The sequence below is a fragment of the Homalodisca vitripennis genome, chromosome 2 (assembly GCF_021130785.1).
Source record: "Homalodisca vitripennis isolate AUS2020 chromosome 2, UT_GWSS_2.1, whole genome shotgun sequence".
NCBI lineage: Eukaryota > Metazoa > Arthropoda > Insecta > Hemiptera > Cicadellidae > Homalodisca > Homalodisca vitripennis.
In genome coordinates, this window is record NC_060208.1 from 36,254,639 (window position 1) to 36,268,430 (window position 13,792).

The 13,792-nt window shown below is 32.3% G+C and overlaps 1 protein-coding gene across 1 annotated transcript in view; it reads left to right on the forward strand.

Annotated features, from left to right (window-relative positions):
- Positions 1-377: 377 nt before the first annotated feature.
- The window catches only part of LOC124353809 (methanethiol oxidase), a 46,517-nt gene continuing 33,102 nt past the window's right edge, over positions 378-13,792 (forward strand). Inside the window, exons 1-2 of the mRNA XM_046803819.1 lie at positions 378-637; positions 8,511-8,671. Of these exons, the coding sequence (XP_046659775.1) occupies positions 607-637; positions 8,511-8,671 (192 nt within the window). The 5' untranslated portion in view covers positions 378-606. The remainder of the gene's footprint in view (positions 638-8,510; positions 8,672-13,792) is intronic.

Genomic DNA, 13,792 nt, shown 5'->3' on the forward strand with positions numbered 1-13,792 from the left:
AAATTAAAGAAATAGCCACCATAAATCCATTACAGAAATCTGTAAAACCTGTAGTGTTGTGTAAACTCCAAAAATAACAAAAGATACTGAGCATTTAAAATTTATTTAATCAAAATGAGATACTTACTAAGATTAAGATTAAAATGGATTTAAACTCTAAACAAAAGATTTAGGGTATTAGTTTTGTCTAAGCACAATGGTTTTACAGAAAAAACCTATCTGCTACACAATCTAAGGTAAGTATCCCTAGTAGTATTCATGAACGAAGAAGAAGGAAAATATTTTGCAGTCGTAACTATGAGAAACGAAGCCTGCCAAACTTTTGTGTAACATAAAAAACAGCTGTGATATATTGGAGGGAGATAATTACTTGTTTGTTTTATATAAAGCAGAAGGACAGAGCTGTCTACTTCTTGGTGTTATTGTTTTTGTGTTAACGTCAATGTATGACTGTTTACTGTCAAGAGTTGGCGTTTGAGATCTTATGCGTGGCTAGTCTATTTTTGTAGTAAATGAATTTCTTTATTTCTTAATTTTACTTTATTCAGTTCTTAGAAGTTCAGTGGATCTTAAAACTATATTTTTCCTGATTTTTGTAGTGGAATAATGTCTGTGGAAAAAAACACATTGCGCACAGGTACTGTCTATACAGTTCAGGTTAAACTCTTAACAGTCATATTAAGCCTAAATATATTTTACATTGACTAAAGAATTGTTTTTTCTATAATTATAGTTTAGTATACAAATTTACAAGTTATGTTTTTCCTACCTAATCTGCATTTCAAAACTATTTTCATTTTATATTCTTACCATTAGAAGTTAAAATACAGATATTTGCATGGAACACATATTGAAAACGCTTTAAGGATTATGGAGTACAACAGCATTGTCTTTATCGGGTAGGGTACGATAAGCGGACCCGGTGTTTTATATCGAAATCATAACCAATCGATACTGATTAATTATTTTGAACAATTAACTTCTTCCATATTAACAGCTGTAAACACTTTCAAATAATACACATAGCCTATCGTACCATATAATCGTATTATTATTATATATATATATATATATATATATATATATATAGCCTAAATAATTATTATTACTATACGTACACGTAATAATATATGATTATTTGTGTATAATTGTAAACAATTCAATGGTTATGACAAACCATATGAATTGTGGCTCATAATTATTTATGAGTTTTCTTGTTTGATCGATCTCGTTCTGGTTTGTTTATTATTTATCTCACTTCTTAATTATTTATGAGTTGTCCTATATTCCTATATACTCATATTTTAATTTAAAATTTATGATTGTTATTTAGGACTATAGATACTTTAATATCAATTGATAGTCTAGGATTTGAGATGCGAATATTATGTATTGATGATTATATTCTTCGATATAAAAAAACCGGGTCCGCTTATCGTACACTACCCCCTTTATCTATCAAGGAGTTATAATTACATATCGATTGGTACCTATGGTTTTCGTGATTATTTTGGCAACTAATAAGGAGGTATACAAATTTCTTTTCTGTATGATCGTTTGTATGTCTGTTTGTCCACAGGATATCTTAAGATTATAATGAGCTACAGATTTGAAATTTGTCTGTTTCAAATCATTGTGGTGGAGGCTTTAATAAGCGGCCTACACTTGTTATTTGATTGCTATTATCGAACAATTCTATATATTATCCAACTTCGATATATGTAAAAATCTTATACAGAGCTATATTAAATTGCTCTAACAGAAGAATCTCATACATTACAATTTTAAATACACACAATTCACAATAACATTAGAAAACAACAAAACCAACTATGGCCTAGACTTAGATATCAAATAAACCTTACAATATTTATAACTTGCCCAGTTTGATATCAATAAGTAACCGCTTTTGTGAAATGGAGGAAAGAATTCTCCCCAGGAGCCAAACCCACATGTTGAAGCTTCTTAAACAAATCTTGTCACTTGTGAGAAATATCTTACATATTTTCTTCATATTCGTCACCATTTTCAAAGTCTCAAAATATTACTAGTTACTTCTTGTTGTTCATCATACTAGTTACTAAGAAGTTGAAATCATATGATAAGTTAAATAAATTGTAATATTGAATTATCATTCAGATAAAAACAATTGAACCATTCGATAATAGTGATCTAAATAACAAGTGTAGGCCGCTTGCTAAAGTCTACCCAAAACACGTGGTGTGGCGTACTCCTATCTTGTAATATTTTAATAACCAACCATAATGTAATTAAAAAAAACCATATAAACTGAGTACATATAAATATCCATAAATGCAACAATACAATAAAGTTCTCTAACAATGATATACATAATACATTCATGTAGTCTATGGCAGACTTATTTACATATCTAAGTACAAAAAGAACCGTTTTAACAGTCATATGTAGTACTCTAGGACATCTACTTTGTTAATGTGTCTTTACCCACTGAATTAAAATATGAATTGAAGTTCATTGTATACAGGAATTGTTACACAACCTTTCAGCTGCATAGAGCATAGACCATGTGGATTTTGAGATTAGTGAATGGAAACGTGAACAAACTTTTTAAACAACCACAAGAGAAAATGTCTTAGCTCCCCTTTTATGTAGAATATCAATATTTTAGTAGTTTGAGTTCTAGTTCAAAATCTAATATGATGCAGATTACAATGGGCAATTGTAAGTAATTATTGGGTCAACTTCAATCTCTTTCATATTTTAGTATGAATACCAGATAGTATTTTACTTAGAAAGTAAGAAACTTGAAAATTAGGTGTTGGGCAGTCATTGTTGATGTTACCAAGTGATAAGAACGTTTTTTGCCCAAGACCATGCTGTTTTTTATCTTGTTCAAACTAATATGTTATTTGGCATATCTGTTTCTTATGTCTTGGTTTTATTTTTGAAAATGTCATAAATTTTAAATATTTTTAACTATTTGGTTTTTTCTTATTCATTTATTTTAATAATACTATACGGAGTTAGGCAAAAGTCTGGATAATACCCCTATAAAAATTGATTGGTCAAGGATTCATAGTTGTGTCGGAGGGGTTGATTCAATATCATTTCAAACGCTGTAACAGGAGGAAAGTGAACTGGAGCTAAACTCAACATTTCCACCACAGCTATGTTATTTATAGAAAACTCAGTTGCTCCACCATGATGTGGGATTGTATCTAAAACATTGTAGTGCAATTAATTGTACACTTGATGAGGCAATTGGAATACCTCTTTACCTAGATTACATTATATTTTGTTGTCTATGTGTCTCTGATGTCAAAATGATCCAACGAGTTCATTTTGAGCTTCTTTGTTACCGACTTCAAAGGAAAATCTTTTTCTGATAAACATGACTCCAGATTCCATGAATCAAGTCTGTGACAGCATCAGATTTCATATGTTACACTAAGGTGAACTGGAGCTAATCTTATTTGTTGTCACAGTTCAAAATGATGTGACTAAAATTTCAAACTTATATTAAAACAGAAAGATAGTCTAGGGAAAGAGTGCCTCTTTGAATTGTATAAGTACACAACCTGGTTTATCTTGAAATTGATGGAGAAAGTGTTCCTAATAAATAAATTGAACATCAGCCGCATTATTTTTTTTAGAGGTTTATACGGAAGGTTATCAAAGGATTAAAAACTATAAATTGTTTTCAGATCATATTTTTCCTAGCTTAACACATTTAAAAACCAATGGTGAGACACATAAGAATGTTAAATCAGTGTCAACTAACCATGTACAGATCCTGAAAGCAGTAACTTTTAATCTGTTTATCTAGTTGTCTTGTTCCACTTGATCTAAATCACAATTATTGTTGAAGTAAAAGGCTGTTAAATTAGAACTCCAGTTGTTGATATTTTCACCACAGAATTACCTAAGTAAAAAGGACAGTTATTTACTTTGAGATGAGGAAAGTTGGGTTCTTCTTGTATCCAAAATTCTTATCTTATTTTATTTGGAGTATTAAAGACAAATTTAGGTTAAGCCTATTCTACTTATTCAACAGAGGCTTGTATCAATGGAGAGTCTGTAGGAGAAAAACAGGAAGTGAAGTCCAATAATGTATTCTGATCACATAGGTTCATTTGATTTTCTTGTCACGTGTTCATAACATACTTGGTGCAAAATCATATAGGGAGGATAGGCTATATGTTTTTTGACGTGACAACGTCTTAAATTAGGTTGCGGCTCGGAGTCACTCATGAAAAAGTGTAACGCCCGGTAACGTTACGATGCCCGTCCAGTGGGTCCGCCGCACGGGATAAAGCAGATAACTATGTTTATTCGTGAAAATGTGGAGTGCTTAGATTCGTCATTTACAACAACTACAACAATAAAGGTAAATAATTGTACACTGATATTTCATTATCGTAAACTATGATTGATTGATTAATTGTTAGATTGACACAAAAGTTGAGAAACTGAGTTTATAGGTTATGTCATACTATTGACAAATGTTGATAGTGTTAAGTAAATTATTAGTTTAAATCACTCTGCAATCAATCGTAATTCAGTCGATTGAGAAGAAACAGCGCGTATTGCTAGTCAAACATTTAAAATAACAAATTATAACTTCTAACCTGTCATAACAGTGCGACCAAACAAACGAACTAAACTGACCAATCACCACGCGCGGAGTTAGAATTTAACTGTGTTTAGCAAGAATTTCAAATTCCAATTTTAGTAAATGTTTTATTTTTAACTTTACCATTTACAATAAAAAATTTTAATTAATTTCAAATTATGTACAATGTTTTAGTAAACAAAATATATTTCTATAGTTAAAATTTGTGCAATTCTTATTTTCATTCAATTCCTTGTTCCTATTGTGCAATTTAATAATATTCATATCAATAAATATTCTACCGAGAAAAAGACGTTGTCACGTAAAATCTTCGCCCGTAAAACCGACTTTACAGGCAACCATAATTTTTTCTTTGTCTTAGTTTTGAATTTCAGTATAACAGCTGTAGTTAATGAGTATCGACTAATACGCTTTGTATATAAACCATTTAATTTATAAACAAACACTCCAATAATAATTATTAAATTTTATTTTTGTGAGGCCTTTCTTGTTCAAGGAACACATCATCAGACCCTTGATGTGTGGGAGTGTCTTCTGTGTATTCGAGTGTTTGTTTATAAATAATTATATTCCAATAAGTAAGTAGAAGCTGGTAGAATGTAATTTCAACATAACTTAAAATTAAGTTTATAATTGGGGTGAAAATCATGGACATTGTATTTAATATGTTATCTGTTATATATAACTTAGTTAATATGTTATTATATAACTCAAATACTTGATGATATATATATACATTTTGATTATGAAATAATTATTATTGAAGCCAGCTGAGAAATGGTAACACAAATAAATAGGGTACATAAACAGGGGGAAGAGGATGTAAATAATTATACTGGTAGTAGTAGTTACCCATGTCTTTGCACGTCTATCAGCACTGCTCGTTCGAGTGAATATATTTCTGACTTCTATATTGAGTTTGCTTTGTTGCAACAATCAAGAAAACCTGTCAAAAAGTGTGCCATTTATGGCTCATCCACTCCATTCAAACAAATTGTCAAACAAAAAAAATAGCATATCAGTCCTTCTACCTCCCACTATCTACGAATATTCACATGCCCCCCTTATAACTAAAACTCTGGATGACCCCCGTCACTCCACTATTTCTCTTCACGATGAGCTACTTAGCACCTCAAAGGATTTGATGACATCAGGAGACAGACAAACCTGTAATAAAAAACGAAACCATTTTGACTACACCTCCGACAGAAGAAGGCAACTCTCTGACTTCAGGAATCACTCCCTTACATCAAGAAACAAACAGCACAAAACACCTAAGCCATGGGAAGGAGAATGCCCAGGCTAAAAAATCTATACTTCCAAGCTCTAGAAAAAGAGCAGTGCTCAGGACGAGCCGAAAATAAAGAAGAAACAAAATATTGAAAAAAGATATATGAACAGAAGCTGAAAGCACTCCGAAGAGAAACTACATCAGCCTATATTAATAGAGCAGATAACAAGTCCAAAGCCCTTTGGCAAGTGATAAACAATGAAAGAAAGGCTATCCCTAATGCAGACAATCAAATTCATCTTCAAATTAATGGAAGCATTATTAAGGAACCTACAGAAGTAGTAAACTGTTTTTAACAACTTTTTTGCTACTGTGGCTCAGAGAACACTTCAAAAAAAACCAAATTAACCCCCAACCTCTCACTTACCAAAACCTAAAGCAGGTTAATATTAATAAATTTTATTTTCCACATGTAACTCCCACAGAAGTAGAGAAGGCCATAGACACCTCATCTAAAGCCAAAAACCTCATCTGGTACTGGCGAAATATCAGCAAAGCTCACTAAATCCTGCAAAAAAGACCTATCCGCTCCTCTTACAGACATCATAAATAAATCACTTCAAGAAGGAATCTTTCCAGACCAACTTAAGAATTTACCCAAAATATAAGAACGAGCCAATAACCAACACCAGCAGTTATCGACTTATCTCACTAGTATCAACCTTTTCCAAAATTATTGAAAAGATTGTGCTGGAAGGCCTCCTGCAGCATCTTCAGTATAACAACCTTTTAACAAGCCAACAACACAGTTTTCTAAGAGGCAGATCTACAACTACCACCCTCATACAGCTTTTTGAGCACATTGTCGATCAGCTATAAGAAGGTTGCACAGTAACCAGCTTGTTCCTTGACTTCAGCAAAGCGTTTGAGTGCCTAAACCATTTTCACTTACTTGAAAAACTAAGAACCCTAGGCATAGAAGGAACAGCAGCAAGTTGGTTCTGGAGCTATCTGAATGACAGAAAACAAATAGTAGAAATCCAATGCACCAGGGAAAACACCATGCAAAGGGTCCAGTCACAACTCACTAGTGTGCAAAGGGGACTACAACAAAGATCAGTACTAGGCCCAATGCTATTCTTGTTGCTTACAAACGACCTACCAGACTGGCTTCAGGGTGCTTGCCAAACAGTTATGTATGCTGATGACACCGTCCTCACTGCAGCAAATAAATCAATAGAGCACCTCAACATATACACAAGGAATACTTTGATCAAAACTAAACAATACTGCCAAACCAACGACTTAGTCTTAAATGAAAATAAAACTGTCCAGATTAATTTAACAACAAAACACATAAATGCAGACCTGACAGCACTACCTGGCTTGGAAGCCAAAAACCACACTAAGTACCTCGGCGTCATCGTTGATTTAAATCTAAACTGGAAGCCTCATGTTGAGCAACTTTGCAAAAAAACTTTGCTCAGGCATCTACGTAGCTAAAACTGCTTATTTCACTGATTGTTGATTGAATCACATCTGAGGTATGGACTAGCAGTGTGGGGAAGTACAATTCTGCAACTAACCTTGGGAGAGTTCTCAAGCACCAGAAGAGAGCTATCAGGAGTCTGACAGGTCTACAATTCCGAGAAAGCTGCAGAGAGTCATTCAGGCAACTTAAAATTCTCACAATAGTATCTATTTATATTCAAGACATCATCCTACAAGCAGTTAACTCAGGACAACAAAGACATAACAATATTCACAACTACAATACACAAATTTTTAAACTCTGACCTATTTATGTAATATGTTATTTGCTATTAATTTTATTTGTTATGTAAACAAAAATGTAATGACTCAATTACTGTTCTCTATGATCATGTAATAAAGATGTTTTGTCTATTGTCTATTGTAATTTACTCCGTTATTAGTATTTTTTGTTCAATAGTTGATTTTGCTTCTTTCTAGATAAATAAAATATATTTAGCCTACATACACAGATCTGAGAAAATTGATTACATTTAACAGGTCTTTAAATGAATATTTCACAACTTTAAGAGACCAAGATGAGATTTTTGATACTTAAGTAACCAGTGGGACGTAGCCTGGAGGGATTTTTTAAATACGACTAGGCCTATATTCATACCAGAGGCCCTAAGAATATTCATGAAAAATTTCAGTACAATGTGTTGAATGGTTTACGCATGAAAGTAAAACAAACAAAATCACTTTCTCACATATAATATTGTTAGGATTAATTATTCAGATTAAAAAATTGTATAGTTACAATACATACTTTACTTTTGGGTTTGAAGCTTCATCTCTTTTTGATGTTCATACCTATTGCAATAGACCTCTGAAAGCAAACCAACATTCTGCTTTAGAAAACAAAGAGTAGGTTTGTTACCAGTGCACTGCATATCAGTGCACTGCATAAGCTGCCCAAAAGCAAAGTATCAAATATGCCCTAATTCAAATTATTGAGCACAAATTTCATATTTTGGAAACTATTAAAAGCATTGTTTAAAAAATACCATACATGTAGTGAACTATATGTTCAGTAATCAAGGAAATCAGTTATTGTATCTGAATATATGTTAAGCGATTATCTGAGAATCAGGATTCTTAATGAGTGACTTCTTCTTTATTCTTGTTTGGCAGGATGCTGTGGCTCAGGTCCTGGCTACAGGAGTCCACAAGACGCTTTCAAGAATGGTCCTCGTGAGGAAATTGTTTATGTTCTGTGTGTTCAGCCTGATAAGACCAAACATGACTACTTGGCTATAGTTGACGTTGACCCTACTAGCCCCTCATATTGTCAGGTATATGTTTAGAAATTTCTTTAGTAATAGAGCACTGATGTTTGTTTAGTAAATAACATAACTTTAATGTTTTTAACCATCTGAGTCCTTGGCAACAGTCAGAAGGATGTGAAGTATTCACTTATATCGTGTACAGTAAAACTGTTGTCTGGAGTCCGCAGAAGCATTGTTGACAATACCTGTGCAGCTAAAATATTGAATAGAGTTGTTTGAATAGAATTTAAACACTCAGAGCTCCTGGAACCAGTTTTGACTAGATAAACAATAGAATTTTCTGTACAGAAAAATAGTGGCCTTGGGTAGATGGTTTTTTTATAGATTTGTCACTTATTTTATTAACACTGTATATTCAGTAAGTAGTTTGGAGATACAATCACAGTTTTTGTGCAAGGCGTACTAAACTTTAGGCGTGTCTAACATAATCCCCTCATGCTTCATTGCAATTTTAAGTAGATTTTCCATGTATTGAAAGGACCAAGCCACTTATTTGGAATAAAGTCATGATATTCAGTGCAGTAATTGTAGTATCATGAGTTTCAGTGTCCAAGGAAAAGTGATGAGAACACATATGTTTTATTTATTTTATTATTTATGTTTAAAAATGACCAAATGTCTGGGTTTTGTACTGTCTGTTAAATATTTATATCTGCACAAATTAGTAGACAGTATCAATCGAAATAAACTATGGGAAAAATGGAGCAGTATGGAATACCTACAAAACTAACGAAAATGGCAAAACTTAGCTTAGAAAATTCCAAATGCAAAGTTAAAGTGGAAAATGAATATTCACCCGAGTTTGAGGTAAAAACAAGGGTGAGACAGGGAGACAGCCTCTCTCCATTACTGTTCAATTTAGCCCTAGAAGCGTTGAAAGAAATAAGAAATAGGAAACTAGGTATAAGCATTGGAACTAAGATAGGAGCACTGGCATTTGCGGATGACGTGGTGTTAGTTTCCAATGACAGAGATGAACTGATGGAGATGACAGGAATATTAGTAGACAAAACCCGGTCAATAGGACTAGAAATTAACGACGCTAAGACAAAGTTGATTTATTTTAGGCGAGGAAATAATGGTAGAGAAGATTTGGAAATACTGAACCATAAATTCGAACAGGTAGAAAGATTCAAATACCTCGGAGCAATAGTTAATTCAAAGAGTAATGAACTAATAGAAATCCAAAATAGAATAAATTTGGCAAATAGAAGCTTGTACGCATTAAATAATATTTTAAAATCAAAATTACTGTCTTACAAAACAAAATTAAGAATATATAAGACTGTTATAAGACCAGTTCTTCTCTATGGAGCAGTGACATGGATTATAGATAAACAGGCAGAAAAGAGATTGGTTACATTCGAGAATAAAATTTTGAGAAAAATTTTCGAACCTATTAGAGATGGAGATGGATGGAGAATCAGGCACAACCAAGAAATCAGAGAGATGTTTCAATCTCCAGACACTGTAGGAGAAGCAAAGAGCAAGAGACTTCGGTGGTCAGGCCATGTGATGAGGAGGGAGGATGATAAATTGATTAAAGAGGTTTGGAAACACAATCCAGTTGGAAGAAGACCTCGAGGTAGACCCAAAAATCGCTGGAAGGACCAGGTGGAGAAGGACTTGCGGAAATTGAGAGCGGGTCAGGAGGATTGTGAAGACAGGGAGAGATGGAGGCAGCTGGTTGGCGAGGCCAAATACCACCTAGGGTATCCATGGCCATGGGAGTAAGTAAGTACAAATTAGTAAATACATTATTTAAGCACTTCGAAATCGCAAAGAACATTAAATTAAGTATATTTGTCAGTATGAAGACATTACAAATTGAAAGATCTTAATAAGTTCAAAAACACTTATGTTTGTTGGTTGTAAATTCTTAGATTAACGTTAAAATTCCCATTTAAAATCAGATTTAGGTTCCTTTGCTTATTCTTATGATTTAAAAATATCAAAGTTATACTCGAGTAAGTACTAAAATCACCTTTATGTGTTCAGTAAATTGTTATTACTAATACATTTACCTAAGTTAGAGTAAAGTGAAAATTTAAAAAACAAATCCATGGAACTGCTACTATTTGATAGTCTTGAAGCTGACAGCCAATTTACTCTGTATAAAAAGTATAAGTACACAACCTGATTTTTCGTGAAATCAATAGAGGAATATTTTCGAAGAAAAAACTGATTGTCAGCCATGTTAATATTGGAGGAAGTCGAAATGGGAAGATATCAAAAGCATTGAAAATGAGAAACAATAACTTTCAGATTATATTTGTCTTAGGTCTACATACCTATAACCAACTGTCTGATACTTAAATAAATGTTATATCAGTATCAGCTAAAACTATATACAGGCCCTTAAACTACATTCAGGTTCTTTATTGTTAAAAAAAAATATCAAATTGCTGAATATTTTTAACATCTGTGACTAGCGTAATGAATAAAATCTTTTCTCACATGAAGAACTTGTTTATTCTTCATTAGTGTACTTGAAGAACAGTAAACTGATATCTCCCTGCAATGTAATCAGCTCATGATAGCTCAGTGGTTAATGAGCTGACCTTGATTCCTTTACTGGAATTATTTAACTGCAATTCACATTTTCTTGTGAATTTCTTCATTTTATTTATGGATATTTGTTTCAATTATGTGTTCTTCAGGCGGTTTTGTGACAGTTTGATTTGTATTAATTGTTTACTGTATAGTACTGTAATTGTTGTAAAATAATTGAAATACTTAACACCTTAATTAATAATAATGGTTTAAATATAAATTATGTATTACTCTAAATTATCTAAACATAGTTCAGAGCTGTAAAAATAAGGAAAAAATCTGTTGTTAATTGTCTGACAAGGAATTTTCTTGTCATCTTAACCCTCGAAGGGGAACCTTGTGCTTGAGTCCGATCGCCTCCGATCACCACAAACTACTTTATCATTGCTCCATTGCTCCCTAGTTTGTGTTGCTTAGGGATGTTATCTAGGAGTAATATATAAAACGCTTTATCAGTCTCTTCATTGACAGTAATTTAGATGTTTTTCATCAGTTCTTCCCAACTTGTGTTGATATTGTATAGAATTATTGGAATTATTTGTAATTTTCTGCAACTACTGGTTTACTAACATAATATTGTTATCTTATTTTCATAGTTATTTAAAAGACTTAAAAATGGTTCTTTTTATATGAATTTAAAAACAAACATTTCTTGTACAGGTGCATTTTGGATTTATTTTGTCTCATAAGTGATGTACACCCAGTACATTGATCAGCTCATTGATTGAGCTTGGCCGTCATAATAAGAATTCATTATTGTTGTTGTTTACTTTTGATTTTTTGAAAATCATTCTGTTGGAAATTTCTGAATAAAAATGTTAAGATATTTTACTTCATTTCGATTTATTTTTGGAAATGAATAAGCTTTATAATTTTTCAAATACCATCACATTATAGAGAATTTAATAGTATCTACAACAATGTATGGTATGTAACACTGGACAGTTTTGTTTGAATAGAATTGTTAAAAATAATAAAAACACTAAAGTATTCTCGTGTGGCAGAGCGGATGAATCAATTCAGCCCAGTAGGGTCATAAGTGCTCCTTAGTAATTCTACTGTGAGAGGGTTAATCTTCTAAAATAAAGGCCCATCGATGTTGTTACAAAGGTTTTGTAACATTTAGCATAAGGATGGTCCAGAAAACAATGAAAGATTATGCATCATGTCTGGTGCCGATCTTTTTCCTCAACAATGGCATAAAGGCCAGTTAGCTCCGTCTCTTGCTAAATTGTGAGCTAACATTATTTAACTGTGCACTGTAAGTCTTTGTTATGTAACCTATCAGAAAGGCTGTGCTTATCATAAATCCTGTCAAATTTGAAGTGAGTAGTGTCATTCTTTTACTGGAGGAAAACTAGTGTTTTTATTTGAGCACATGAATTTTCCTCATACATTTTTTAAGACCTCTTCCTCATAAAGTAGTAACAGAACAATTAGGCTGTACAGAATATAATCGGTTGTTGTCTAAACTTTCCTAAACTGAAGTCACCACTGTGAAACAAATTCAAGAAACTTTTGTATGTTTTACCCAAAATGTAAATGGCAGTTAAAGTTTTCTTCTCCGCATTCAGAACACCACGGAACACCAAATTCTAAGTGCTTCAGAACTCAAAGAAGGCTTGGATCTGCAGAGGCAGAACTGTATATCATAGACTTTTAAAACCAGGCACTTTACAATATGCCCCTTAAATATTATGGTAACTGAAGTTCATTAAAAATATATAAAGGTTCTGTGACTTAATAAATAAAGTTTCAAGTTGGCATCTTTCAGTTTGATGTATTTAAATACCTCTATTTTACTTTTTTGACAACCTTAAAGAGGGCACCAGAGGCTACACAAACCATGGGAGATGATAAATCTGAAGGCCACTTTTGATAAAGTGAAAAATCAGGTGTGGGAAGTAAACCAATATGGTGAAGCCAAGGATTTTTTATGAGGTTGTAAATCAGTTCCGGAACTACTGTATTATTCTACTTGTAATATTATACTAATTTACCACAAATTTTGAGCTTAGTGTTTCATTTGTAGTATGTCTTTGATTGAGTAATTACTCACATATATTGAGTAATTACTCACTCATATATAATTTTCAAGTAGGCTACTAAGACTATTTTAATAATAAGGTACTTGTTTTTAGCAATTTATAGAATAAGAAAGATAAAATTGTAATATAAAATGGTGTAAATGCACTGGAAGCGTTTTTAAAAAACAACATCAATAGAACAATAATGTTCTCTCTAAACAACATTTTATAATTATAAATATGTACCCTTTTGATGAAGCTGAATTATTAGCTATTTTGGATCATTCTATTGAATGAAGAACTATTTGATTTCTGAAAAAATAAAAACATGAGATTGCATTTGAATTAGGTGACACAATTAGACAAAAAGAACAATTTTATTTTATTAAAATTGTACTCTTGTGAACCTTACATTGTTATTATTTTGTTGTCATAGCAAATATTTAAAAGCATACAATGCATTTGGAAACAACAGAGATTTAAAATTACGAGATATATAAATAATTTTGCCACGGTACATTAGTAAATTAGTATCAATTTAAATGTG